This window comes from Phocoena phocoena, chromosome 15 (assembly GCF_963924675.1).
Source record: "Phocoena phocoena chromosome 15, mPhoPho1.1, whole genome shotgun sequence".
NCBI classification, from domain to species: domain Eukaryota; kingdom Metazoa; phylum Chordata; class Mammalia; order Artiodactyla; family Phocoenidae; genus Phocoena; species Phocoena phocoena.
Genome location: NC_089233.1, coordinates 56,212,384 through 56,237,878, shown reverse-complemented (window position 1 = coordinate 56,237,878; position 25,495 = coordinate 56,212,384). Strand labels below are relative to the sequence as shown.

At 42.5% G+C, this 25,495-nt stretch overlaps 1 protein-coding gene across 1 annotated transcript in view; it reads right to left on the bottom strand.

The window, feature by feature from the left end:
* Positions 1-315: 315 nt before the first annotated feature.
* SLC23A2 (solute carrier family 23 member 2) overlaps positions 316-25,495 on the bottom strand; it is a 93,492-nt gene continuing 68,312 nt past the window's right edge. The window contains exons 7-15 of the mRNA XM_065893695.1: positions 24,909-25,090; positions 15,101-15,221; positions 14,427-14,583; positions 10,740-10,887; positions 9,510-9,615; positions 4,007-4,136; positions 3,179-3,316; positions 2,230-2,325; positions 316-650 (exon numbers count right to left, since the gene is read on the bottom strand). Coding sequence (XP_065749767.1) covers positions 418-650; positions 2,230-2,325; positions 3,179-3,316; positions 4,007-4,136; positions 9,510-9,615; positions 10,740-10,887; positions 14,427-14,583; positions 15,101-15,221; positions 24,909-25,090 — 1,311 coding nt within the window. The 3' untranslated portion in view covers positions 316-417. The remainder of the gene's footprint in view (positions 651-2,229; positions 2,326-3,178; positions 3,317-4,006; positions 4,137-9,509; positions 9,616-10,739; positions 10,888-14,426; positions 14,584-15,100; positions 15,222-24,908; positions 25,091-25,495) is intronic.

The window sequence follows — 25,495 nt, the reverse complement described above, 5'->3', positions numbered from 1 at the left end:
CAGAGGAGGTCTTTGCAGGTGAAGGTCCTGGTGCTTCCAAGTACAGAAAGCCCCTGGACCCTGGAGGTGGCCTGTAAGAAAGCTAGCACAGGGTATTAGAAGGGGACTGAAAACAAGGAATCACTGTGGGCTTCAAGCATCCACTCCCACAGGAGGACAGGAACTTCAAATTCAGTGACCATGGCCAGCAATGGATGCTCTCAAGGGCAAAGGGTCAAGGGCTTAAATAAAAAGATAGGTGAGACACCATATTAGACAGGATCACAACCCACAACAAAAAAGCTACTTGTAATCTGTCTTAGCTCTGGGGTGGACAATGTAAATGCAGATCTACAAACATATATGTTACTGCTTGTTACTCAGCAAGGAACTACAGGTTCATGCCTCACTGCGGCTGGGCCACAGGGCGAGCTACGGCTATACTGTGGCCTGTGAGTCTTCATCTGAACTCCGGCTGTTAGTGCTCTTCCTGAGGCCTTTCCATGTGTAACCTGCAAAGGTTGGGCTGATGGGTAAGTAGCTGAAACATCTGTATTTTTTAATAATGTTCATGCCAAATGGCAAGTCGTAGGATTCCATGCCATCAAGAGACTTGCTCCCTTTGCCCACGCCCTTCTTCCATTTCCTGATTCCCCTTTCCTCTGGAGTACCTGTGGAACACACACACACAACAAAACAAAAACAGAACAATGGAATGTTTAGTTAAATAGTTCTACCAAGAATTGAGATTCTCCACTGCTGCTGTCTCATAGATTGAAAGGAATGGGATGACACAAAGAACACTTGAGGAGTAGCTGATGCCCAATCCAGAAATCTAAGAACCACTAATCCCTCAAAAGAACCACTTCTCTCTAAAACGCGGATCTGATCTTACAAAATGGGGCCCAGAGTCATTATTACATCTCACAATGCCTTCACCACTTGGTCATTGCACACCCACCCACCACTCATCCAGACATATCACTTTTTATACTGTTTTGCTCCATTTCAGTGGGTGGGGGGTGCATTTGTCACATATTCCCCACTTGTTGTGCTCCTGTGAGGATGAATTGCCACTGGCATAACAGTCCTGGCAATTCTATACCCTGACAGATGAGTCAGGGAGAAAGATCTGGACCTACAGGGTTCAGCAACTCCTGGACTCCTTTTCAAAAATCTTTCCAGTGCAGAGAGGAGCACTGGCACCTGCTTTTAGCTACATGGGAGCCCTAACAATGTACTTCTCTGCCTGAGCCTGGGTGTTGAGCTTGACTCTATGGTGCAGGGGTTAGGAACCTCTCACATATAAGCTATGCCCTCCCATGGGCATTTCAGTAATAAAATTGACTTTAATTTCCATCTGCCTGACTCCTTTGTCTCTCTCTCACTTAGTGCTGACTTAGGAGAGAAAGAGGATGTTACTGGCCTCCCACAAATCTAACACCTTCCACCTATTCATGTGTGTGATTCCTTCTGCCAGATGTGTTCACCCCTTGCGCCCCTAGTAACCTCTTCTTGATTGAGGCTTTTTGGAGGTAGGTTATGGGCAAAATCTCAATAAAACCTTCAAGCTCCAGAATAAACATCATCCTTGCTTGACAGCGGATGAATCTACCAGTGCGTCCATGGCAGCACTTTACAACGATACAAAGCAGCCTCCTCTAGGAAGCTGGGAAGGCCACAAGGCAGGGCTGACATCACATCCTAGTCCATCACCCAGCACTTGGCATAGAACGCACCAGCTGTGAAACAAGGGCTATGGGTGTTGGAGAGAGAGCTGCCTCCATACATCTCTCAGGCACTGGTCCTGGCAGTGGCCTGCCTCTGCAATGACTAATTTAAAGGACAGGCTCCACAAGGAGAAGTGCTGCCCACTGGTAGCAGCTGGCTCAGGAGTGTGTGAACAAGTCAACGAAAGCCAAACTGCAGAGCTCCAGGCAAGGTTGAGCAGAAGGGCAGGCAGCTGGAGCATGCTTAAGGCATCCCGCTGCCACTTCACCATATGCAAGGAATTCACCTGCTTTTTCTTAAATGTAATTCAGCAAGAAGGAAAAAAAAAAACTAAGTTTATTAGCAAAACAGTGATTCATGAAAGGTGGCTGAAAGTGTCATCTTAACCACTTTAGAAAAGACAGTTTTAACCAGTGATTGCTTTGAACTGATTTACTCTTCCTGCTTCCCATATTTATTTGTCAAAAAAAAGTAAGTCACATATGTAATAAAGCATGTTGTTTGATATATACCACATACCTGGGATGGTGTTATCCAAAATAAAAGCCACACAGCCTCCTACAAACATAGCAGTTGTGAGAAGAACATTCAACACTTGATCGATTCCTGTTATCCCTGAAAATGACATAGCAACTGGTCACTGCCAGCCAGAACAGGCCTGCCCTTGACTTAGAAAGGAACACTGGGGTGGACACTAATTGCCAGTCCGTCAATACAGTGCATAAAAGTGTAAATTTCTGCTATGCATGGGTAGATAAATTTTTGCCAGTAACATGTTAAACTACTATGAATGCTTTCAACAATAATCAAGTTATCTCCATAAGGAAAATTCCTAACAATGGTTCACAGATGATAAATCTAATACAGTGAAGTTCAACCTGTAATGAACTATGAAGACTTTGGGGGTGGAGGGCGGTGTTGTTTGCAGATTAAAAAAAAAATCAATATAAAAGATGGCTGTTGTAAGGCTGAAAATTTTACAAAGTGAATAACAAGACAACAAAAATATTTGTGGGGTCAGCAATCAAACGAAGGGCTTCAGAATTCTGGGTTACTAATTAGTGCTTAGCTTCTTTTAATTAGGAGCAACTTTATTTCTAAAGATGTTATCACATGAATGAGATAAATTAAGACAGAAGTTCACACACTTTCTATATTTAAAAATATAATGATCCTCAACAGAAAAATAACATGTTTGGTGAGAATATGGAGAAATAGAAATCACTGTGTCCCACATACCTGGTGGGAATGTAAAATGGTTCACCTGCTATGGAAAACAGGTGGTTAGGAGTGCAAAGGGCTTCCAGAGAAGCTTCAGCCAAGTGGGATTTAAATGAAAAACACAGATGAACATTCATCAAAATGATTCCTGAAGTTCTAAAGTACTCTCTAACTGGTGATGAGCTGTTTGTGAAGTGCTGGCTGTGGTTCCAACTTCCCCACAAGATTCAAGGCCTGTTTTCCCTACCTGTGACGAGAGGGTTCTGTCTGAGGTAACTTGGAAGGACAAGTCCAAAGAAGATTGAAAATCCAAGCACAAAGAGGTTCCGGGAAGAATTTAAATCGATGAACTGCAGGTTAGAGAGTCCAACAGCTGTGATCATTCCTGGAGAGAAAAACATTAGACCACAAGTTCCATTATCTCACCTATGGCATGGATGACAGATACACTGTTGAAGACAGACTCCCTACAATGTCCTTTCTCGGTCCCATCAGAAACAGGTTGGGAGACTGTGTAGTGACAGGACAGGGACGAAAATGTGACCACCTGGGTCTCTGATCCAAATGACCCTCGGCTTAGGCACTATTTGGGCCTAAATAAGGGGCATAAACATCACCCTATGCTTTTTTTAGACCAGACAAAAAACTAAGGACATTGGTTCTCCCTCAAAAACTTGATTCAAACAATTTCAATTACATTGGGAAATGCACCCAAATATCAAGCCCCTGATTACTATAGCTGAATGGCACAGAGATCAAATCGAGTCCCATCGTAAAAATGGTCAGTTTTAAATGGCCCAGAAGGGAAGATATCTGAGTTTAAATCAATTAGAAATGGCAACTAGAGGGAATAAAATTTAATTTGATTTTTCCTAGCTCAATTACTCTACCTTTAACATCAACTCAACTCAGAAAGTGATATATTGTGTTTATATGTTTTTAAGGTATATCCTTTTGTATTTTAAAAAAGAAATTTATCGTTACCTTCAATCTCACTGAAGGGATTCCTTAGCAAATGTGAAGAAAGAAAAGGAGCCTGAGAAGGAAGCCGGCTATCAAGGAAATGGAATTTTACCAAAGAGAGTACAGAAGAGGGCGCCAAGCACAGGATCCGGGAGCGAGGCGAAGAGGGCACTGAACTTTCCAATCATGCCTAACGCCAGCATGAGTGCTGCGCCGTACTGTATCACCCGACGACTGCCAACCTGTGGGACACACAGAGGGCAGAGACAGGCGTTAACCTTGAGGCCCTCCAGCAGCACACACAACTACTCAGGCCCCGCGGGAAAATGTGACAAAACCCACAGACAAAATCTGGATTACTCTTAAAACTTTTAGTTAAGAGGGTTCAGTCTCATTTCACAATGAGGATTGATCTCAGTACTCTAAACACATAAGTATTACTATAAACACAACTAGAGTAAAAAGATTACCACCACCTTTCCTTGTTCCCATCCCATCCGGTTCTTGCCAGAAGCTGACTGTTCTGCTCTCCTTGACTACGGGGATCCTGGGGCTCAGCCTTTGCGTCTCCGAGCCCTGGGCAATGTCACCTCAGTGTGCACCTGCTCCTGCGCTCTGGTCCTGGGTTTCTAATGCCCACAGTCACTGGCCAGGATGATCTTCTAGTGTCTCAAATGCAAAAACTACACTTGGCCCCTGCTTCTCTTCTGGGTTCTGGCAAATCAGACAAAACCCCCAAACATTTCTGGAACTACTTTTCCTCCTGGTGTATTACTCATTAGAGGTGGCACAGCCTGGAGACCAAAGAGTGCAGGAGCTGCCTGGCTCCTGTCTCTGCTCCACCTCTAACTATGAGACAGGCATTAGCCTCTCTGGGTGGCAGGATCCTCATCTCTGTAACAATGAACGGTGTGCTTCTGCTTTGAGGATTAAATGAGATGCAATATAAAATAGTCTGAACAGCACCTGGGAAGCATTAGGTTATTTGACAGCCTCCCACCTGAAACTGCTGCCTCTGGCCTTTCCTCTGCCCACATGTCCTCTCCACTATGATGGAGTGACCTCTTTAACATCGTGACTTGGGAGGTCAGTCCCCTGCCTAAGTCTTCGGGTTCTCATCCCCCTTCTGGCCAGTTCTCAGACACATCCTTCAAAATACGACCCCAATGCTACCTCTTCTGTAAAGCCTTCTTTGATTCCAAGGCTTGGCTTCCCCAACTCTGGACTTCTGCAGCACCATGTAAAGCATTTCCCATGTGGTCCCAACTTTATTGGTTAAGCTTGATCTCTGCCTTCTAGAAGCGTTCACCTAGTCCACTGTCACGCAGGTAGCAAGAGATGGAGCTAGCACTGGGCTCAAGAATCCTACACTGTTGGCCCCTACTCTGTGCTGTCTCTCCCAGGAAAACATCCTGAGGACGTAAACTGGATAAAAGAGGTTCCAGAAATGGAATAGTGTCCACAGGGCTTTATGTACGACTTACAGTGAATAGAAGATGGCTACTTAAATTTTAAGTAACTAAAATGAAATGAAATGTATAAGTCAGTCCATCAGTTGTACTAGTCACATTTCAAGTGCTCAGTAGGCAATGTGTGGCTGGGGGCTCCCACAGGGGATAGTGCAGGTACAGAACACTTCTACTATTGCACTGTTCTACTGGATGATGCTGGGCTGGACCTTCCAACAGCTTCTCAATGTGCCCAAAGGTCAATTTCAGAATAAGAATTGAATCTTTTACTGAGCTGTCCAGCTAGAATCAGTCACAGCTGACACTGGAGCCTAGCGTCCATTACTCCAATTTACAGTTCCTCCCATTATACCACCACTGTGTGCAGGGGAGTGGTGAAAAGGTCATGCAAACTGGCAAATGGAGCAAAAGTGACTTACACGTGGCTGTAATACATGATTAGGAAGGCTTTAATTTACAGATAGCTTGTTTTTCAGCATTTTCAAGGACCTACTATGTGACGAGCACTTGGGAAACTGGGATGGGGGGCGGTGGTGGATACAAAGATGAGTAAGTCACAAGCTTATGATAAAATAATTGTACTGTTGCAATTGTTATGTTGTGTGGGAGTCCAGTGGGAAGACAAAACTCTGAAAAGTTGGGGAGGGTTCCCTGGAGATGGTCTTGAGGCATGAGTAAGAGAAAGAGCAACCAGACAGAGGGATCCACCTCCCAGCAAGGTCAGCCCATTTAGGTGTGCAGGGGGGAGGGTTGAGCTGACCCTAGGGATGCCTGAAACAATAAATCTTTTATGAAAACCATGCAAGGAAGGCTGATCTGCCTTAGATGCTGTCCAAAAAAAGCAGCAAGTTAGCCATTCTTCTGTTCAACAAACATTAAGTGAGTGCCTATTACACATTTCTGTTCCAGACACCAGAGACACAGCCCTAAAAATCCCTGCCCTGCTGGTGCTTACATGGAGCCTTCACATCTCCTTTCTCCACTCCCTGGAATCACCTCCCAGACTCCCTTCTGATCTCCTTCCTGAACTGTGGCTTTGCCTAGGGCCACTGAAAAATCGACACTGCATTTCTGACTTTCCAAAGTGTTCAACAGGGTGGTATGCTGCAGAGGAGAAATGACCTCCCTCTGGATACCATCAAAGAGATAGTTCAGCCAGGGAAGATGGTGTTTACTCTTCCTAGAAATAAACTTAGGGCTAAATATCATATAACAGTATCTCTATTTTGCTTATTTAACCACATGCTAAGTGTTTTACATCAAGTTATTAATTCCAAAACCTTGCGAGTTATCTTTACAGACAAGGGTATAGAAACTCAGAGAGGTGACGTTTCTTGCCCGTGGTCACTTTAGGAGAATGTGATGGAGCCAAGGCTGGATCCAAAGCAGCCACCTCCCTACCATGTCATGCTGCCCTTCTCTGTGGGACAGACACTGGAACACACTCAGCAGAGAAGTCCTGCACATGGAATCCAACCCATTCAACCCTCAGAACTTCAGAACACACAATGGGGTAGGCAGCCTCAACTCTGATCAAATAGTTAGAATGTCCATGTCTGTACATGGAACGCCATAACTGGATAAAGGATAGCAAACAGTGGAGTTGCCAGGAAATGGAGGTAGATTCTCTGGAAGAGCCACATATCACCCTCTTTCTATTTGTTCTGGAAGTCTGATACAATGGTCCAGACAGTGGTGTCTGGAAGAATTTCATACAGTGATGGAAACGTTCTGTATCTGTGCTTTCCTGTGGCCACCAGCCACATGTGGCTACTGACTACCATATTAGATAACACAGATCTAGATCTAGAACTGTCAGATTTCAGATCTGAGTTCTAATCAGAAAATGACTGTCCCAAGTCCTTCAGCTGGAAAAGAGGCAGAATACTGCCTATAACCTTGTGCTTCCTTTTTCCTGGGCAGGAATCTTCCATCAGCCACATGGCTCTGGCCACAGAGAAGTTTCTGGTGCAAGTCCTACTTCCCCACCCCACGGCATCTGTGTAGATGGCTCAATTACACCCCCTTGTGAGTCAGGGCAATGGAAACCAATTCCAGGGCTGATATTGTTCTCAAATGGATAAGGCCTTTGCCTAGGGTAAATGGGTCCAAAGGGATTCCGAGGTAAGATCAATTGGCCCAATTAAAAAATGCGGGCAGGGTGCCTTTTCAGAATAAGCTAGCACTATCGAAATTATAATAAAGATAATTATTCCCCAAACCATCTCAGTCAAGTTTTAGAAGAAACCTTAATGACAGCACTACTTACTCCCTACAGTGACCTTGGTTAAATTATGTGATGATGTGTTTTTAAAAGGTGCAGAAAGGGAGCTGGCTTGTTAAACTGTTTCCCCAAGAGTCCCTCCATCTATAATTATTTTACTACTCTGTTATTTTGGATTAGTTACATGTCTACAGGCTCATGGCAGCAAACTGGCTAAAGAGTGAGTGGCTTATGCCCCATTTGGTGCCCATTTGACCCTTCCCTTAGCTCTGTATGCTCAGCATCTGCTCTCACCATGGGCAGCAATAGGACCCAGGCATCCTGGAGGAAGTGCCCATCAGACAGCCCTCACATGTCATGTGCCAGGAGTAACAGGCATGGGGCCACCAGCACACCTGAGGCTGAGCTCTGTGATGGCCTGGCCAACTTACAGGAAATCAACCAGCATGTCAGGCTTGCACAGTGCATGCCCTGCTCCCTTTCACTTGGATTTGCAGTTACAATTAACCAAACTAAGTATCTGGTTTCTTTTCATCTGGTTATATAATCTTGCAGAGGGCTGGAGGAGGATTTCTAATTTTAAAGAGGTCAAACAGTTCTAGAAGGCTCCAGCCCACCTCCAGGTTCTCAAGTTCAGGAGGAAGACCTCTGACTCATGCAGGCCACCCTAGATGGTGAACCAGTTCTAACGGTGTCTAGCTGTGCAACATACAATGGCCAGGGCCGAGCTGCATTCCTCAACACCCTGGGCAAACAGCAAGCTCTGGCCCAAAGCAACTGGGATATAAAATTTATTTGCTAGTAAATTTGAAAGGCCAAGAAGTAGCCTCCTTTTTACTGAGGCTGGATTGTGGTGTCTGTGCTTCGAGTGGGGTGGGGAGGAGAGACAAGTGAGGAGGACTTCAGACCCAGGCACTGCTTCAATCTGAGTGACTCACTGTGGCTTGTGCTGCCACTTAACTCCACAACCGATTTCACCTGAAAGAGAATGATGCTGCTGCAGTTTGAAAACTGTGTTACTGTAAGATTGATTTATTTGTAATGAGTAATATAATTTCTCATCTAGAACTAGTGCCATCTCCTAACTGGTCTCTTGGTTCTACCCCCTCTCCCGCCCACCATGTTCTACTTTCATCATAGCAGCCATAGTGATTCTTAAAAAAAAAAAAAAAAATCAGATGGAGTCACACCCTGCGGCCCCCACTTCCACTCGGCCCCTGGCAGCCTGTAGGCCTGCAGGACCTGGCCCTCAGCTACCCCAAGAACCTTATCTGCTCTTACCAGGCCCACTCCCACTTCCCTCTCTGCTTCCTGCCCCACTAGCCTCCTTGCTGATCTGCAGAGTGCCAGCCTGCTCCTGTGATAGGCTTTGCACTGGCGGTTGCCCTGCCGGAATGAATGCCCCTCCCCAGGTACCTGCACAGTTCCCTCCCTCAGCTCCATCAGGTCTTCGTTCAAAGTCATCTTCTCAACGAGGCTTAGCCTGACTACCCGATTTAACACTTACCCTCCTGATCCCCCACCCTGCCCCATATTTCTGTCATACTTATTATGCTTACTATTTATTGCTTGTCTTCCTCTGCTAGAATCTAAACTCCACAGACGATGGGGATATTTCTCTTTTTTATTCACTGATGTATCCCAAGTGCCTAGAACAGTAGCCTGGCAAAGGGTCAGTGCTTAATAAAAATTTGTGGAATGTATGAAGGAATAGCACCAGAGTGCCTGCCTACTCAGGTCAGTCAAGGCGAAAGAGACCTCTATCAGCATTCCATAAACCCATCAATGAAAAAATAAGAGATGGGGAAGAAGATGATCTCGGAATTGGAGGCCATCCTTTTGGAACTCACAGTGGCCAGACCAATCAATGAAATGGATCAACATTTAGAGGCCCAACCATTTAATTAGAAAAATATTTGTACCTTAGTAATTCCCAAAACTCCAATGTTGGGACTGGATGAAGTAGAGCCATTCCCAGTACCAAATATGCCATCGAGAACACAGGAGAGACCCTCCACGAAAATCCCCCTAAAACGTAAAGGAATGGGGGAAAGAAAAACATTCATTCCATGGGAGAAATACTCTGAAATACACTCTAAATGGTTGTGACCCAAAGGCAGGGTCCACAGACCTGAAGCCTCCACACTCCCCAGGAGGGGTTAGCAATGCAGACTCTCAGGCCCCATCCCAGATCTGAAGACCTGCATTTTAACAGTATTCTCCATGCTCATTCAACTTTTGAGAAGTACATCTCTGAACCACACATCAGACACAAATGTTGAAAAATTATTCCAAATTAGAAGATTTTAGCCAGAAATATAAAGTCATTTGTTGGAATCTAAGACAAACATGGGTCATCCATTGATTTGATTCCTTTCCTATTACTATATAGTTTTATCAGAAAGGAAATGCTTTGTAATTTTGTAAACATTAGAACTTTTAAAAGAATCAGTATATAAGTAATTTACTCATATGCAATAACTCCATTAGAGAAAAACAGAAAAACCAGGACTCTAAACCCCAACAGAACCAATGCAAGAGGTGCTAAGACACCAGTCCTTTGGATCTCATCACACACAATCCCTTTTGGAAGGGTGGCAGCTGGCTGGGAAAGGCAGAATGATCTGGGCTATTTTCTCTTCTCTGCAGCTTCCATAGGGCCCAATTTGCCCCCAGCATCCAGAAACTAAAGACCAGATGTGCTGAGAATATAAACCCCACAGCTCATAAACCTCTAGATTCTACAGGCTTCATTTATTCCTGCTCCTGTCTCTCTATATATGAATTGTAACTGTGAATAGAACAGCTGGGAAAACAAGAAATCAAAGGGGACAATACATCCATGACCCAAACCAAGCACAGAACAATGGCAGTATCTGGTACTTGTTTTGGTGAGTTTAAGGTCTGGAGTGATCTCACAGAGAATGTCTTATACAACTGTTACCATGAGGAAGAAAGGTGGGAATTCTGCTCCATATTATGGATGAGGAAAATCAGGGCAAAATGGGGGCAGTGACTTGTCCAAAACAAACAGCCAATAAAGAGCCCTGGTGCTTGGCTACTTCATGTTGAAACTCTTGGTTATCCAAACCAAAGAGCAAAGTATGAGGCGCTGGGCCCAATGAAGAGCTTGTTTTTTCTCAGGAACGCACCTGTTTATTGCATGGATGGGGGGCGGTGGGGCACAGGACAGCCTTGCACAGGCGTAGTAGTCCCCGATAGACTCGATAATACTGGCAACGACCGCACTGAGCATGCCGATGACACCAGCCGCAGAGATGGTGGGCAGTCCCCATTGAACTAAGGAAGGAAAACAAGCATGAAAGCCTCATGAACTTTCTTAGAGAGGCAGGCAAAAGTTTTCAGGACCTTGAGTCCTTCAGTATGTTAGAGGACTCTACAAGATCCACTCAGATTTTTGAAGCTCATGGAAACTATTTATTTTTACACCTAAGTCATCAGTGAACTATATGCCTGGGAATAGTTTCTGAGTTGGATGAAGACAACCATAACCAGGATTGATCTGCTTTATTTAAAAGAAGAAATTGTTTGGCTGGAAGAGGTGGGTGCTTCTCTTCCTGCTTCAAAGCCACACTCAGTGTCTGTTAAATTACAGTTCAACACAGCCTGCTTTGTTGGCATAGGAATTTGTATGAAGAGGATTTTTAGCCCTGCTGTGCAAGCATGATACAAAATAGTGCTCCTGCCCAGGGGGTGGCGTCAAATGAAAAATCACCAGCTAAATTTAAATCCCAACAGTAAAGCATGGCACAAAGTATAGATAACCCTTCTCTAGTATAATTCCAGCACTTTTTTTTTTTTTTTAAGTAAACCATGTTATGGAAAATTAAAGAGTTTCCTTTAAGAAAGCAAAGCAAAGTCCCCAGGTAGCTTCATTTTGAGTATCCTATCCAGATTTAATTTTTAGAGGGTATTTTTTTCTTTAAAAGTATATCTATTTGGATACCAAAAACCATCGATCTTATTTAATAAAAATAGCATGAGGAACCTTCACTGTTAGAACGAATAAACTTCTTTGTAAAGTACCTAGACCTTCTTTCCCTGAACCATTAGTTATAATAGAGCTACTAAATAGAAAGGACAGTGAAAAAAGAAATGTATAAAATGTTCTCTTGTGCAGGGGCCAACAGTGTACTGAGGGATCAGAACACTAAAAGATCTTGGAACCAGTGCAATGATTAGACTTCAAATGAAGGCAATCCAAACCAGGTCACAATGAGTACCAGTTACGAAGTCAGGAAGTAGCACAGTCCCTATCCAAGAAGGGCCTGGAGAGCAGGAGACAGGTGGAGAGGGCGTTCTGGGTAGGCAGCAGCCTGAGCATCAGTGGATGGATGCAGCTGGGCAAGAATAGGCTAGTGCTCAGCAGAGGAGGGTGTGCAGCATGGGGCAGGTAGGTTTGGAAGGCCTTGACCAGCCCCCTGGAAGGGCTTGGTCTCTGTCTCATAGGTAATGGGAGCAACCACAAGTTTGGGAAGAAAAAGATGACATGTAAAGTAAGATGTGCAGAATATGCCTGGAGTATATGTGTAGACAGAACTTTCCCTGCCTGGAGCTCACTTTACCCTGTGGGAGCTGACCAGGGGGTGCAGAGGCAGCCTGTAGTCAGGGGTTCAAGGTGCAGACCCACCAGCAACTGGCTTGGTCAACATCTCGTCTCTGGATTGGTTTGGAATGGATTCTTCTCATGAAGATGATTTCTCTATCAAGCAACATTTTGTGTTTTCTAGATAACATTTTATATGGCTACCTTTGCTGATGTAGCACTGTGGTTTCATTTTAGTATCTTGATTTTGGGGGTTGTATTTTTGTTTCATTTTGCCATTTATTATTTTTCAGAAATTGCCTTTTATTTTCTTTTTACTTTTTTACTGCTTTCTTATTTTTTTCCCCTTTGCCTGAAGTCCTTATTTTAAAAATATTTATTCCATTTACTTCAACATTTAAAATTTGTTATCTTAATTTTTGATCCCTTTTCCTTCAGATTATTTATTTAAATTTTAAACCTGCTGGCTTCCAGCCTTCTATTTAAGTCTGTTATTTCATCTTTCCTCTTATCTAGAAGCTTTAATTTATTTTGTTACTTTATAGCAGGTTTCTCAACTTGGCACTGTTGACATTTTGGACCAGAAATCTGTATTTTAACAACTAATCCAGGTAATTCTTAGCATATTAAAGACTAAGAACCACTGCTCTAGATATATGAAAACTTGTCTCTGGATTAAGCCAAATCATTAGCGAGTACATAAGACTACATCCTCTGGCTCTGGAAGTAGCTCTTTATCTAGGGAAGCTCTGGCAATAGAGAAGCTGGTGGCAGTCAAGGGCTGTTGTCAAGAGGAGCCAGACAGCACTCTCTGCAGTCATGACATTAAGGTCCTGTCCAACTCAGTTATGCCTCCTTGTGCATGGGCCCCATGGTACCTGAGCAAAATCTCTCTGGTCTTTCAACACACGCACAGCTGCTTCTCCTGGACACCCCACTCTGTGTTTCTATTTGTGCTCATCTTGGGAGCCACATGCACAGGCAGCAAGGACCACCCCGCATGTGCTGTGGGGGCTTCCTCCTACCTGTCCTCCCATGCCTCCCCTGACTCCCTCACCAATCGACTTTTAAACTCACTTTATCTCAGATTACATGTATGTTTATGAACCATGTACTGGGGGGGAATGGGGGGACGAATTTGTGTATACATAAATACATACTTATACCATATAATCTGATGAGAATGTTTTTTAGAAAGACTAAGCTTTTTACAGTGTTTGTAAATGTGTCAAGACCAGAAGGAACAACTGCCAGCATCCTTATCATTTAACATGCTTAGAACAGTTAACTTTTCTTTTTTTTCGGCCATGTCGTGGCATGTGGGATCTTAGTTCCCTGACCAGGAATTGAACCCGTGCCCCCTGCAATGGAAGCACAAGAGCCCCAGCCACTGGACCTCCAGGGAAATCCTTAGAACAGTTATCTCTAACCCAGTCTTAATATCCTTGGCTCTTCCTCCTTGTCATAAAATATGAAAATGTGACTGCTGGACAGGGGCATAAATTGGCACAACCCAACTAAGTTCAGGTTTCCATTCTAATAAAAACCTTAAATGCCAGGAACAGACTCGTCACAATACAACAACAAGCATGCAATCATCACTGGGTTCACACCAATCACTTTTGGGGCTGGGGTCTAGAAAACGCTACACATGAATCCAAGAGATACCTTGGATGGGGATTGTACATCCCTGCCACCTGGCTAAGAGTTACCCAACACTGAAATTATGACGTAAGATCCATCGTCCATCCATTTGTGAATGAATATTAGTTTACCTGACAGCTGTGACCAAATTAAAAAAAAATTATAGCTACCCATTAAAAGATTATACAAACTCCATCATGCTTGAGCCATCTGCTAATCTTCAGGCCCCTCCCACTCAAGTCTGTTCATTTCAGTGGCTTGGGTACTGTGCAGCTCTGTACTTGCCTTTCTAAGCAGCTGCCCTCAAATCCTGGCCACCAGAGATCAAATCTGGCAAGAGACCCCTTTATGCCTGGGATTTTGCCTTAGTGGAACCAAAAGAAACAACCAGTATACCTGAGAAGGGAGCTGGTTAGTCTCTGTGTGTTAATTATGGCCCTCTGGGGACAAAGCCTCCTGCCTCCCTTTTCTGCGGTCTAATCCTCTAAGGGCCAGAATGGTAAGATTTCCAGGGCATGCTCTGGGACAAAGAAGGCCTTTCGTGTTGGAGAGCCTCCTGCCAACTTCCAACTCCTCTAGGTTGGGCCCTTGTGGGCTCCTGACCCCTCTTGGCCACCAGAATACTTACATGGGTATGGGACCTTAAACCACGGGGCTACCAGAAGCACACCCTGCCTGGCATCAGTTCGAGCATAGAAGCCGTACTTCGTGCTATCAGGAGGGAAGACATCTGTTACTGTGAAGATGAAGCAGAGCAGCCAGGACACAAGGATGGCCAGGATGATCTGAAGTGGTCAAAGGAAAAAGCTCTGTCAGGCCAACAGAAGTGGTGGTTGTTGGCAAAAGACGCCTTCCTGCAGTCGGAGTATCATACCCCAGAGCCCATCATCATCAGTACTTCGCAGAAAAAATACATAAGGGATCTGCTTAGAAACTATTCCTTGAATGGAATCACATTTAGAGAGAGCAATTTTATGTAGTAAAGTGATTTAGCCCGAATCTGGCTAGTAAAATAAGAATAACGGACAATGGGCCTGAAAAGGCCACATGGAGTCAGACCTCCCTCAATTCCAAGGACAATCAATGTCCTCTCACATACTGCTAAAAGGACTCCAGCATTGGAAACTTCCACTGCTTTTAAATTTTAGGTCCATGGTGATTTGGGTGGTCATTAGTACCCTGATATCATCACACAGACATGGTCCCCCCAGGATGACCTGCTTAAAACCCCTCTTCTCATATAAACATTTTACATATGAACCAAAGGCAATATTGCCAAAAAAAAAAAAGGTGACTACTCACAGGGAACATTTTGAAAAGCTGTAACTTGTATGCAGTCCATCCTTTCTTGGATTTGTAAATTGGGAGAGGAAATTTAACATTTCTGGCATATTGAGAAAACAGTAATACTAGGAAAATTGTCCTGAGGAGAGAAAGAAAATGATCTAGGTTAAAGGCTGTTATATCTGTGTTAAAAATAATACTCAAATCTTCAATGGCAAAATTGACCACATGTGTTCAACTCATTTCTCTACAAAGCTGCTCGTCCTCTATCATTTGGGAAATCATATTTTTTGGAAATGATTTTTAGATCTTAACATTTCTAGATATGGAAATGAAATTGTCATGTAAATGCTTTCGCTAAATATTCCTTAATAGAATAAGAAAACCCAAAGAATGTACACACTGATAGGAAAATCTCACACTATGTAAGGGAAAAAAACAAGATGACAGATAACAACATACTGCACAGTATAATTACAACTATAAATTAACTAAAAAGCAGCTACCACACAAGAGTGCATGTACACACACACATGCATGCATGCATGCAAACAGGTAAGAAGGACAGGACCCAAAATGCTCAGAAGGATTGGCTTCAGGTGGCAATGTGATTTGTGACCTTTTTTCCCCCACTTTTCTGTATTTTCTGATTTACTTGTAAGGAACATAAATTACTTTTAAAAAGCAAAAAGTAAAACTTCAATATTTAAGAAAGCTATATACAGTAGAATTCAATATTAATAATAATATTCCTGAGAGGTTTCTGTGTCAGACATTACACATAGGTCTTCCTGCCCATCATCCCAGCCTTCTACAGCGGCTTCTATAACCATCCACTTTACAGAGAAACAAAGCCAGCAGTCCAAGATCATGCAGCTACGTGGGCCAGAGGTCTAGCTCTACAGCCTGGGTTCTGAACTACCTTGCCGCACTGTTTGTGAAGGCAGGGTTGCCTGGGTTGACTCGACAGTTTCTCTCTACCGAGTCCCACACTCTTGACCCAGGTACACTGAATGCTGCAGGAGGCAGGTCGGCTGGTCGCCCCCCTGCAGCAGGACCCAACACAACCTCATCTGTCTGGTGCCCCATGTGTGGCAGGTGTGGGATGGCTTCCCACCGCTGAAATGATGAAGGAGTACAACAATGTCTCATCACCCATAGGGACTCATTCTTTCCCTTACAACCCGAGGTAGAGTTGGCAGGAAGAGTTGATTCTCAGTCAAAGTTAAGCTTAATTGTTCCTGGGCACAATTCTAATTGCTGAGATGGAATTATCAGTTTCATTAAGAGCTGGTCAACTGCAGCTTCATGGTCACATTCCACCTGAGGTGTTGACTGCAGCCGGCCACCACTCTACCATCTCCCCACCTATGCAGGCACTTTGCTGACCTGGTACTACCACAAAGTCATCAGACTAGTACCAGTTCAAGGATGAAAACATAAATGGTGCCCAAGTTATTCCAACTCCCCCAGGAAGGTGAAGTTTAACAAAAACCAATATGATAATGAGGGATACTAAAACAGGTGTATTTTAAACTTAGACCAACGTAAAATTTTCATGTCTTAAAAAAGTTATTGGTTTCCTTCCAAAGTATATACTAAAATCCAAAAAAGCCTGGTATCTATTATTACTGTTATAATTATTGCAGGCAACATCCCACCTGACAGTTACACCTGCATTATGGTGTTCACTTTTCAAAGCACGTTTAAAAATGGAAAGGAAACACATAACAGAATACAAGGAAGGTCACCCAGATCTCAGGCTCAAATATGGCAACTGAAATTGAGTAAGTGAACTGGGCAGGTGAACACTACTCTTCTATTTTTATCCTCAAATACACTCGTGGGGCAGGTAGCGCAGGCAGCCCCACTGCAGAGAGGCAGAAGCAGAGGCTCAGCAGTGGGTGATGTGTCTGAGTTCATAAGACTTGGCCTAGCACATAAGGGACAGGATCTCAGCCTGGATCCTCAGGCCAGGGTTCTTGTCCACCACATCAGGTGTTTTCCATCTCATGTTACATTTTGCTTGTTTGTCTACCTTTGTTTTTTTTGTTTTTTTGTTTTTTTTAGGAGTGTGTGTGTGTGTGTGTGTGTGTGTGTGTATGTTGTGGTTAGGAGTGTATATGTGTATGTAGGGGTGTGTGTATATGGGTGTGTGTGCTGTGGTTAGGAGTGTGTGTGTGTGTGTGTTTGTGTAGGGGTGTGTGTATATGGGTGTGTGTGTGTAGGGATGTGTGTATATGTGTGTGTGTGTGTGTGTGTGTGTGTAGGCGTGTGTGTTATAGATGTCTGCCTTTGTTTTAACCTTACCTATATTATGCAAGCAATGCATACTAAGATGTAGAAAAATTATAAAAGGCTGATAAGTAAAAAGAGACAAAATCTCGAAGACTACTCATCATCTCACATTGGGCAATAAGCATGCAGCATTCTGGTCTATCAATTCCCAGGGCTTTTTAGAGCAGCGGTCCCCAACCTTTCTGGCACCAGGGACCGGTTTTGTGGAAGACAATTTTTCCACAGATGGGGGTAGGATGGGGGGTAGATGGTTCAGGTGGTCATGTGAGCAATGGGGAGCGGCAGGTGAAGCTTCGCTCACTCACCCGCCACTCACCTCCTGCTGTGCAGCCTGGTACCTAACAGACTGCGGACCCCGCGGCCTGGGAGTTGAGGACCCCTGTTTTAGAGCATGTCATCGGGTCCCAGGCACCGGGATTAGAGAGGGAGACAGGACTATCTGATGTCACCCTTGCCCCTAGAGCACAAACAGGTCATCATTTGGACCAAACTTGAATCATACTTTACATGCTGCTTCCCAACTAGCTTGCAGCCTCAGTTAACACCCTCACCTCAAGAGACGGCAACCTGCATCAGCACCTTAGTGGCTGCTTAGCATTCCATCTACTGGATGTACCACATCTTATTTAAACATGTCCCCTAAGGTACGACATTGGGAGCAACAGAAACAACTGCAATGAATCATCCTTCTCTGGCACCAGTCTGAATGTCTTCTTATGACAAGTTCCTAGGACTAGAACAGATCTGTCAAACAGTGAACACCTTATTAAAAAGTGCTTGATACAAACTGCTAAATATATACAGAAAGGTTGGGTGAATTTACAATCCCACAGAGACCAATGTCCATCTGCTAATGTGACCAACAAGGGCTTAATTTCCAAAATATACAAACAGCTCATACAACTCAATAACAAAAAACCAAACAACCCAACTGAAAAATGGGCAGAAGACCTAAATAGACATTTCTCCAAAGAAGACACCCAGATGGCCAACAGGCACATGAAAAGATGCTCAACATCACTAATTATTAAAGAAATGCAAATCAAAACTACAATGAGGTATCACCTCACACTGGTCAGAATGGCCATCATTCGCAGTGGTTAAGAATCTGCCTGCCAATGCAGGGGACATGGGTTTGAGTCCTGGTCTGGGAAGATCCCACATGCCATGGAGCAACTAAGCCCATGTGCCACAACTACTGAGCCCATGTGCTGCAACTACTGAAGCCTGAGCGCCTAGACCCCATGCTCCACAACAAGAGAAGCCCCTGCTCACCACAACTAGAGAAAGCCCATGCGTAGCAACGAAGACCCAATGCAGACAAAAATAATTAATTAATTAATCTTTTAAAAAAAGAATGGCCATCATTAAAAAGTCTATACAAAACGAATGCTGGAGAAGGTGTGGAGAAAAGGGAGCCCTCCTGCACTGCTGGTGGGAATGCAAATTGGCGCAGCCACTATGGAGGTTCCTCAGAAAACTAAAAACAGAGTTGCCATATAATCCTGCAATCCCACTCTTGGGGATATATCTGGAGAAAATTCTAATTCAAAAAGATACATGCACCCCAATGTTCACTGCAGCACTATTTACAATAGCCAAGACATGGAAATAACTTAAGTGTCCATAGATAGATGAATGGATAAAGAAGATGTGGTACAGAAACTAACATGATATTGTAAATGAACTATACTTCAATTAAAAAAAAAACACATACACTTAAAAAAAAAAGACGTGGTACATATATGCAATGGAATACTACTTAGCCATAAAAAAGAATGAAATAATGCCATTCGCAGCAACATGGATGGACCTAGAGATTATCATACTAAGTGAAGTAAGTCAGAAGGAGAAAGACAAATACCATATGATATCACTTATATGTGGAATCTAAAATATGACACAAATGAATTTATCTATAAAATAGAATAGACTCACAGACGTAGAAAACAGACTTGTGGTTGCGAAGGGGGAAGGGGGAGGGGAGGGATGGACTGGGAGTTTGGGATTAGCAGATGCAAACTACTGTATATAGAATGGATAAACAAGAAGATCCTGGGACTTCCCTGGTGGTCCAGTGGTTAAGACTCCATGCTTCCACTGCAGGGGGCACGGGTTTGACCCCTGGTCGGGAAACTAAGATTCTGTATGCCGCGTGGCACAGCCAAAAAAACCCCCAAAACAAACAAACAAACAAACAATAAAAAAACAAGGTCCTACTGTATAGCACAGGGAACTATATTCAATACCCTGTGATAAACCATAATGAAAAAGAATGTGTATATAAGAATCACTTTGCTGTACAGCAGAAATTAACACAACATTGTAAATCAACTATACTTCAATAAAATAAATTTTTTAAAAAAAGAGTGTCCATTTGCTACTCACTGCAACACAGGGTCTTATACTTTTAAATCCCTACCAACTTCATCAATTTAAAAAACTGTATCATCATTTATTTTAATATTCATTCTTTACACATGAGAATAGGTATTTCAGCATTGTTTGCAACAGCAAATATTTTAAACAACGTGCTTGAGTATCAACTGGGGAATGGTTTAATATAGACTATTTCATACCACTTAACATTGTGCAGTTGTACAAAGAATGAAAAAGACCTAAACACATTGGAAATGTGACCCCGACAAATTATTGGGATGAAAAACAAATTATAAAATAATGGTAAAGCTGTATATGTGCACATGTTTGTATTTATGCATCAATAATATAAAATATGGAAGGATAAATACTACATTTTTGTTAGTTATTCATGAGAAGATTTTTTAGAGGGATGGGGGTGTGTGGGAGGGACTATTATTTTACTTTAGATTTCTCTGTTTAATTATAATTAAACCTCAAAATCCTAGAATTTCAATGAATTTGGGGGTACAGACAAAATGAGACTTTTCTTGAGCATTTGGTGATGGTACATGGCAATTTATTACACTATCCTACTTTTGAATAGGTTCTAAGTTATCCACAAGAAAAGTAAACAGAAAATAAATATTCTCAGGAAAAACATGGGACTTATGCATCATGTTAGAAACGGCAGGTACTGGTTCACCACATTTCCTCTTCCCTGACAGTCTGTCTCTAAATGCCACATCTATTGGCTGACTCAGGAGCCCATGTTGACCCACCACCAATACCCCCACTGCTAAAGCATTCCATATGAATATGCAATTTGATAACCAGGGAGGGCAACCCTTTTTAAACACTAATTGGTTTATTTGTATTTCTTTTTTTCTGTTAAGTGGTTGTTCATACAATACCCTTCATTCACTACTCCACCAGGACTCTCTCCTTTAAATTAATTGGTGAAACTCTATGAATTGGGAACATTAGCCTTTCTTGTGGAGTTTGTTATATTTTCCCAGATTCATTTAAAATTTAGTTTCATTGGTTTTTGATATGAGTTTTAAATTCATCAGTAGTAAAATCAATCCTCCTCTTTCCATATCTGCTTTATCTAACCTGTTTTTTTATGATTAAACACTTATGTAGGTTTCCTTGTAGCATTTTCATGGTTTTATTTTCTATATGTAAGTAACTGAAATGTATTTCTGATATAAACCAGAAATCTAGCTTTTTTCCAAATAATTATCTTCCTACACAGTTCTCCCATCCCTCACTGATTTTGAATATGACCTGCCATCATATACTAAATATTAGTTTTTTTATTGGTTATGTTTCTAGCCTTCCTATTCTGCTCTACCAATGTCCACCCTGTCTCAGGTCACAGTGTTGTTATTAAATTCTGGAATGTGTTTTAATTATTGTTAAGGGCAAGTCATCATTTCCTTCTCCCTGACTTTCTCTGTATTGATCCATATTATTTTATTTTCTTGTCTTACGCATTGGCTACACATCCAGAACAACTCTAAATGATACTGATAATAAACATGCTTATCTCAGTTTCTGATTTCAATAGGCAGGCCTAATTTAAGTCTTTCACCATTAATGTATGGGGCATTTAAAAATCTTATTTATCACTGCTAACAGTTTGCAGTAGGGATACAGGTTGAACTTGATCAATTTTTTAAAATTTGTCACCATGATTTTTATTAATAAAACCCACCAGAGACCTATAATGAATTTTATTAATAAATTTTCTAATATTTAATCATCCTTGAGTTCCTGAAATGATAAATACATTGCCCTTTTATTATATTATCTATAGCGGCGTTTTCCCAAACCATGTTCCAAGGAATATTCTTTTCAGATTATGTTTATAGATGTAGCACTTCAAAAATTAAGTATGTGCAGAGCTGTCTACTAAGGCTCTTTTCTGAAAGTTTTCTATACACTTACATCTTAGAGATTGCATGGAGCCTTATAGTAGACAAAAATGCTGAGCTTTAGATGCTACTACCTGAATATATTTGCTCAGGGTTTTACACAACCCCAGGAAGGAAAAAGTTGGTCCAGGATCTCCCTTTTGCATTAGCTCTGTCAGGATTTGCCATTAGGATAGAACTGTGAAGTTTCCCTTCTTTTTCAAAGCTCCAGGAACAGTTTAAACAGTGCAGGAATTCTCTGTTCCTTGAAGATGTAATACACTCACTGTCTAATCAATGGAGCACATCCTTTAGGAATGAAAGTCCTTCCACAACATCTTGACTTTTCTTCCCATGGTCAAGGGTGTGCTCACACCTCCCGACCCTCCCCCTTCACTTATTCACAATGTTCTCACTGAACGCCTGCCCTGGGACAGATGGTGAACCAGGTGCTGTCGGTGCCATGGTGACTAGCATAGAGCTAAGGCCCTGCTCTCATACAGCTGATATCCCAAGCACAAAAGAAGAGCTCTGGAAACTAAAAAACAGGAGAGCAGAAATAAAAACCTCAATGGAAGGAGTCATAAAGCTGAGGAAAATTCCTATGAATAGAGAAAAAAGACGAAGAGATGGAAGACAGGAAAGTTAAGAGGACGACTTTGGGAGGACCAACATTCTAGAAGTTCCAGAAAGAGAGAGACAAGCAGGGATGGAGGGGAGGAGGGCATCTTTGAAGTAATTCAAGATCATTTCCCATGAACACCTGAGATTCCAAAGAGAAGAGGCCAAGAGTGCCAAGCCCGAGATGTAAACAGACCACCAAGGGGCAGCATGTGAGGTTTCAGACATCGTGATGACAAGACCTAAAAGCTTCTAGAATTCCAGCAAAAGGAGGAGACAGAAGAGGAGGCCTTGAAGAGATAATGGCCAAGCATTTTACAGGACTGAGAATGGACAGGAAGGGAACAAAAAAGGAGCTGGAGACCAGTGTGGAAGTGATGGCTGGGAGTGGTGGCAATGACAGTCCAGAGGATAGACTGGGGATTTGTTTGTTCTGGAGGTAGGACAGAATGATGGGCTGTACGTGGGGAATGAGGAAAAGTGAAGAAAGAAGGATGACTGCAGGGCTTCTGGCTTAAGCACCTGGGTGTGTGGCTGTGCCACTGAGAGGACGACAGAAGGAACTGGTTTGGGGGCAAGGAGGGAATGGAAAGTTTGGAGCTTTCTTCCTTTGAAGTTTGAAATGTCTTGTGTAACAGCAAATGGAGAGGGCAAGTCAGGGGTTCGATTTGTAAGTCTGAGTTCAGAGGCCTGGGCTTCAGGTTCCTGTGGAAGCCACCAGCATAATGCATGTCTGTTGATGCCACGAACTGGATGAGATGTCCCAGGGGAAGAGCATGTGGACAGGAGGAGGCCCAGGACCAAGTTCTGAGGAGCCCTAATATCCAGATGTCAGGGGGAGAAGGAGTCAATTTTGATTATTTATCAAATGAAACAGCTGGGAAGCCACCTATTATTATTTTTTTTAAGTTTCGGGGCAGGAACACAGATTCAACACATCTTCCCTGGAGCTGCAGTTTTATTCCTCTCTTTGTGCGTGCATTCCTGTCTCGCCCTGCCAGAAGCCTATCTATAGTATATGTTTGCCATTCTCCAAAGAACCACCTTTGGGATGTATCACTTCTATCTGTTTCATGTTTTTTGTATCTTTATTAATTCTTTCCCCTGCTTTCACTGTGTTCATTTTTTATCATGTTTTTCTAGTTTCTGGAGATAAACTCTTCATGTACTTCACTTTTATTTGACTTTTCTTGAGAACAATTGACTGCTCTGTGTGACCAGTGCTGTTATCAACATCATTTGCTAAATTGTCAGCAATTGTGAAGTTTTGAGTTCCTCTCTGAGTTATTTACAATGGTGTTCTTTTGCTTCTAAGTCGTTTGGGGGTTTTGTTCACTCTTTTATTATTGGTTCCTAAAGTTTACTGCGTGATGGTAAATACAATTTCTCCATTTTGGAACTTACTGCATTTCACTGAGTGAACATTCTTACGTGCCTTATACTCACCCATCCTGGTATGGAAATATTGACAACCTTTGGTGAAATGAGAAAATTAAGAGCAACACTGGATATTTTCCTATACCTTAATTTATAATGATACACGGATTACAATTATGCAAGGATTCACTTTATTTGTAAACCATGTTCTAACACAGAGAGGCAGAATTAAGTGTTATGGGTTAAGTTCTAGTCAGACTATTTGGGTTTTGAAAACCATCGTGGCCACTTACTAGCTGTGTGACCCTAGGCAACTAACTCTGCATCTTTGTCCCTCGATTTCTTTAGCTGTTAAACAGGGATAACACTGGTACCTATCTTAATTTATAATATATACAACCAGTGGTATATAACACTGATGCACAGGCTCAACAAGTACTGCTTGTTATTTAATAATTACAGAACATTTTACAAAGCAAAACAAAAACAATTAGAAATCCTCTTGTATTGTTATTAAATTTTTTAAGCAATTTTACTGATCGGTAAAATTCTAGTCTTGGAACCATTTCCCTATGATATGGTCAACTCTTACATATGCTCTACAGATACACACAGAGAATGTGGGTTCTATCTGTGGTATATAGAATTCTGTGGCTCTAATAATCTTATAAAGTCCTGGATGTCTTTACTGACATTACTTAAAAAGGGGTAAGTGACATCTTTAATTAACTTCAAGTACTGTGCAAAAGGACTAGCACTGACTAGCAGGACTCTGGAAGGAGTAACAGCTTCCTGACAGATGTGCAGAGCTATCTGACCGAGGAGCCAAATCACCTTTGATGCCAACACACCTCCTGCAGCATCTCTGTCTCCTGCCAGTCTGGAAGTATTTTTGAGTCTCATCTAAAGGATTCAGCTTCTTGGTATTCCAGCTCATGTGTATGAGACTTGGCATGACCACAAAAGCCAAGAGTTAATGGTGTCACCATCTTACTCCCATCCCAAAGTTTAAAACCTTACAACCCTCCCTCTACACATCACTGCCAAATCTGTCTTTGGAATACCTTGGCTGCATGTTACTTCAATAATTCCCTGGCATGAAGCAAATAAAGTTTAAACTACCAGACTAATCTTAATTTAAGTGTCTCCTGAAGTTCATATAAATGTTCAAAACATTCAAAGAGGCTGTCCCTCAGTGTTAGGAAGAGGGGAGATTTTTACTGTTCACTTTTGAGTGGTCTTGGAACACTTACAGCATGGCGATGCCCCAGTGCTTCCCTGCTCTCTCTCCTGCCGCCTGGAAACCAGACAGGCCAATGAGGGCCACCGTGGGTGTGATGGTCAGGGGTCCGATGTATTTCAGCAGAGCCCCAGGCAGGCCTAGGAGGCCGATAACCACTTCTATCAATGAGGACATGATGATGGCTCCCTGGATCTGAAGCAAGAGAGGACAGACATAAGAGCAAGCTGCTTATACATCACACACTCTAAATGTCACCTGCAATGACAACTGATAATTCTGTAAGACAACAAGTTATTATATAACAGGCATAACATAGCTGGAAAATTCCTGGCAAACCTCAAAAGAAACCAGTGGGGGTTACTGGGATCTAGCAAACTTAAGTATAACCTGACTAATGTAAGAGTATTACAGAAATGGGCACTGGACACAAAGTCAGCTTGCCTATTCTCACTGATTGAGACAGACATAATTTATAATTCTCATTTAAGACACAACATTCATAATCAGCCTCAGAGGAACAATGCAGTACAAAGATTCTTGACTTTAAAAAGTAAGTCGCTGCAGGACATTCAGAAGATAGTGTTATTGACAAAAATT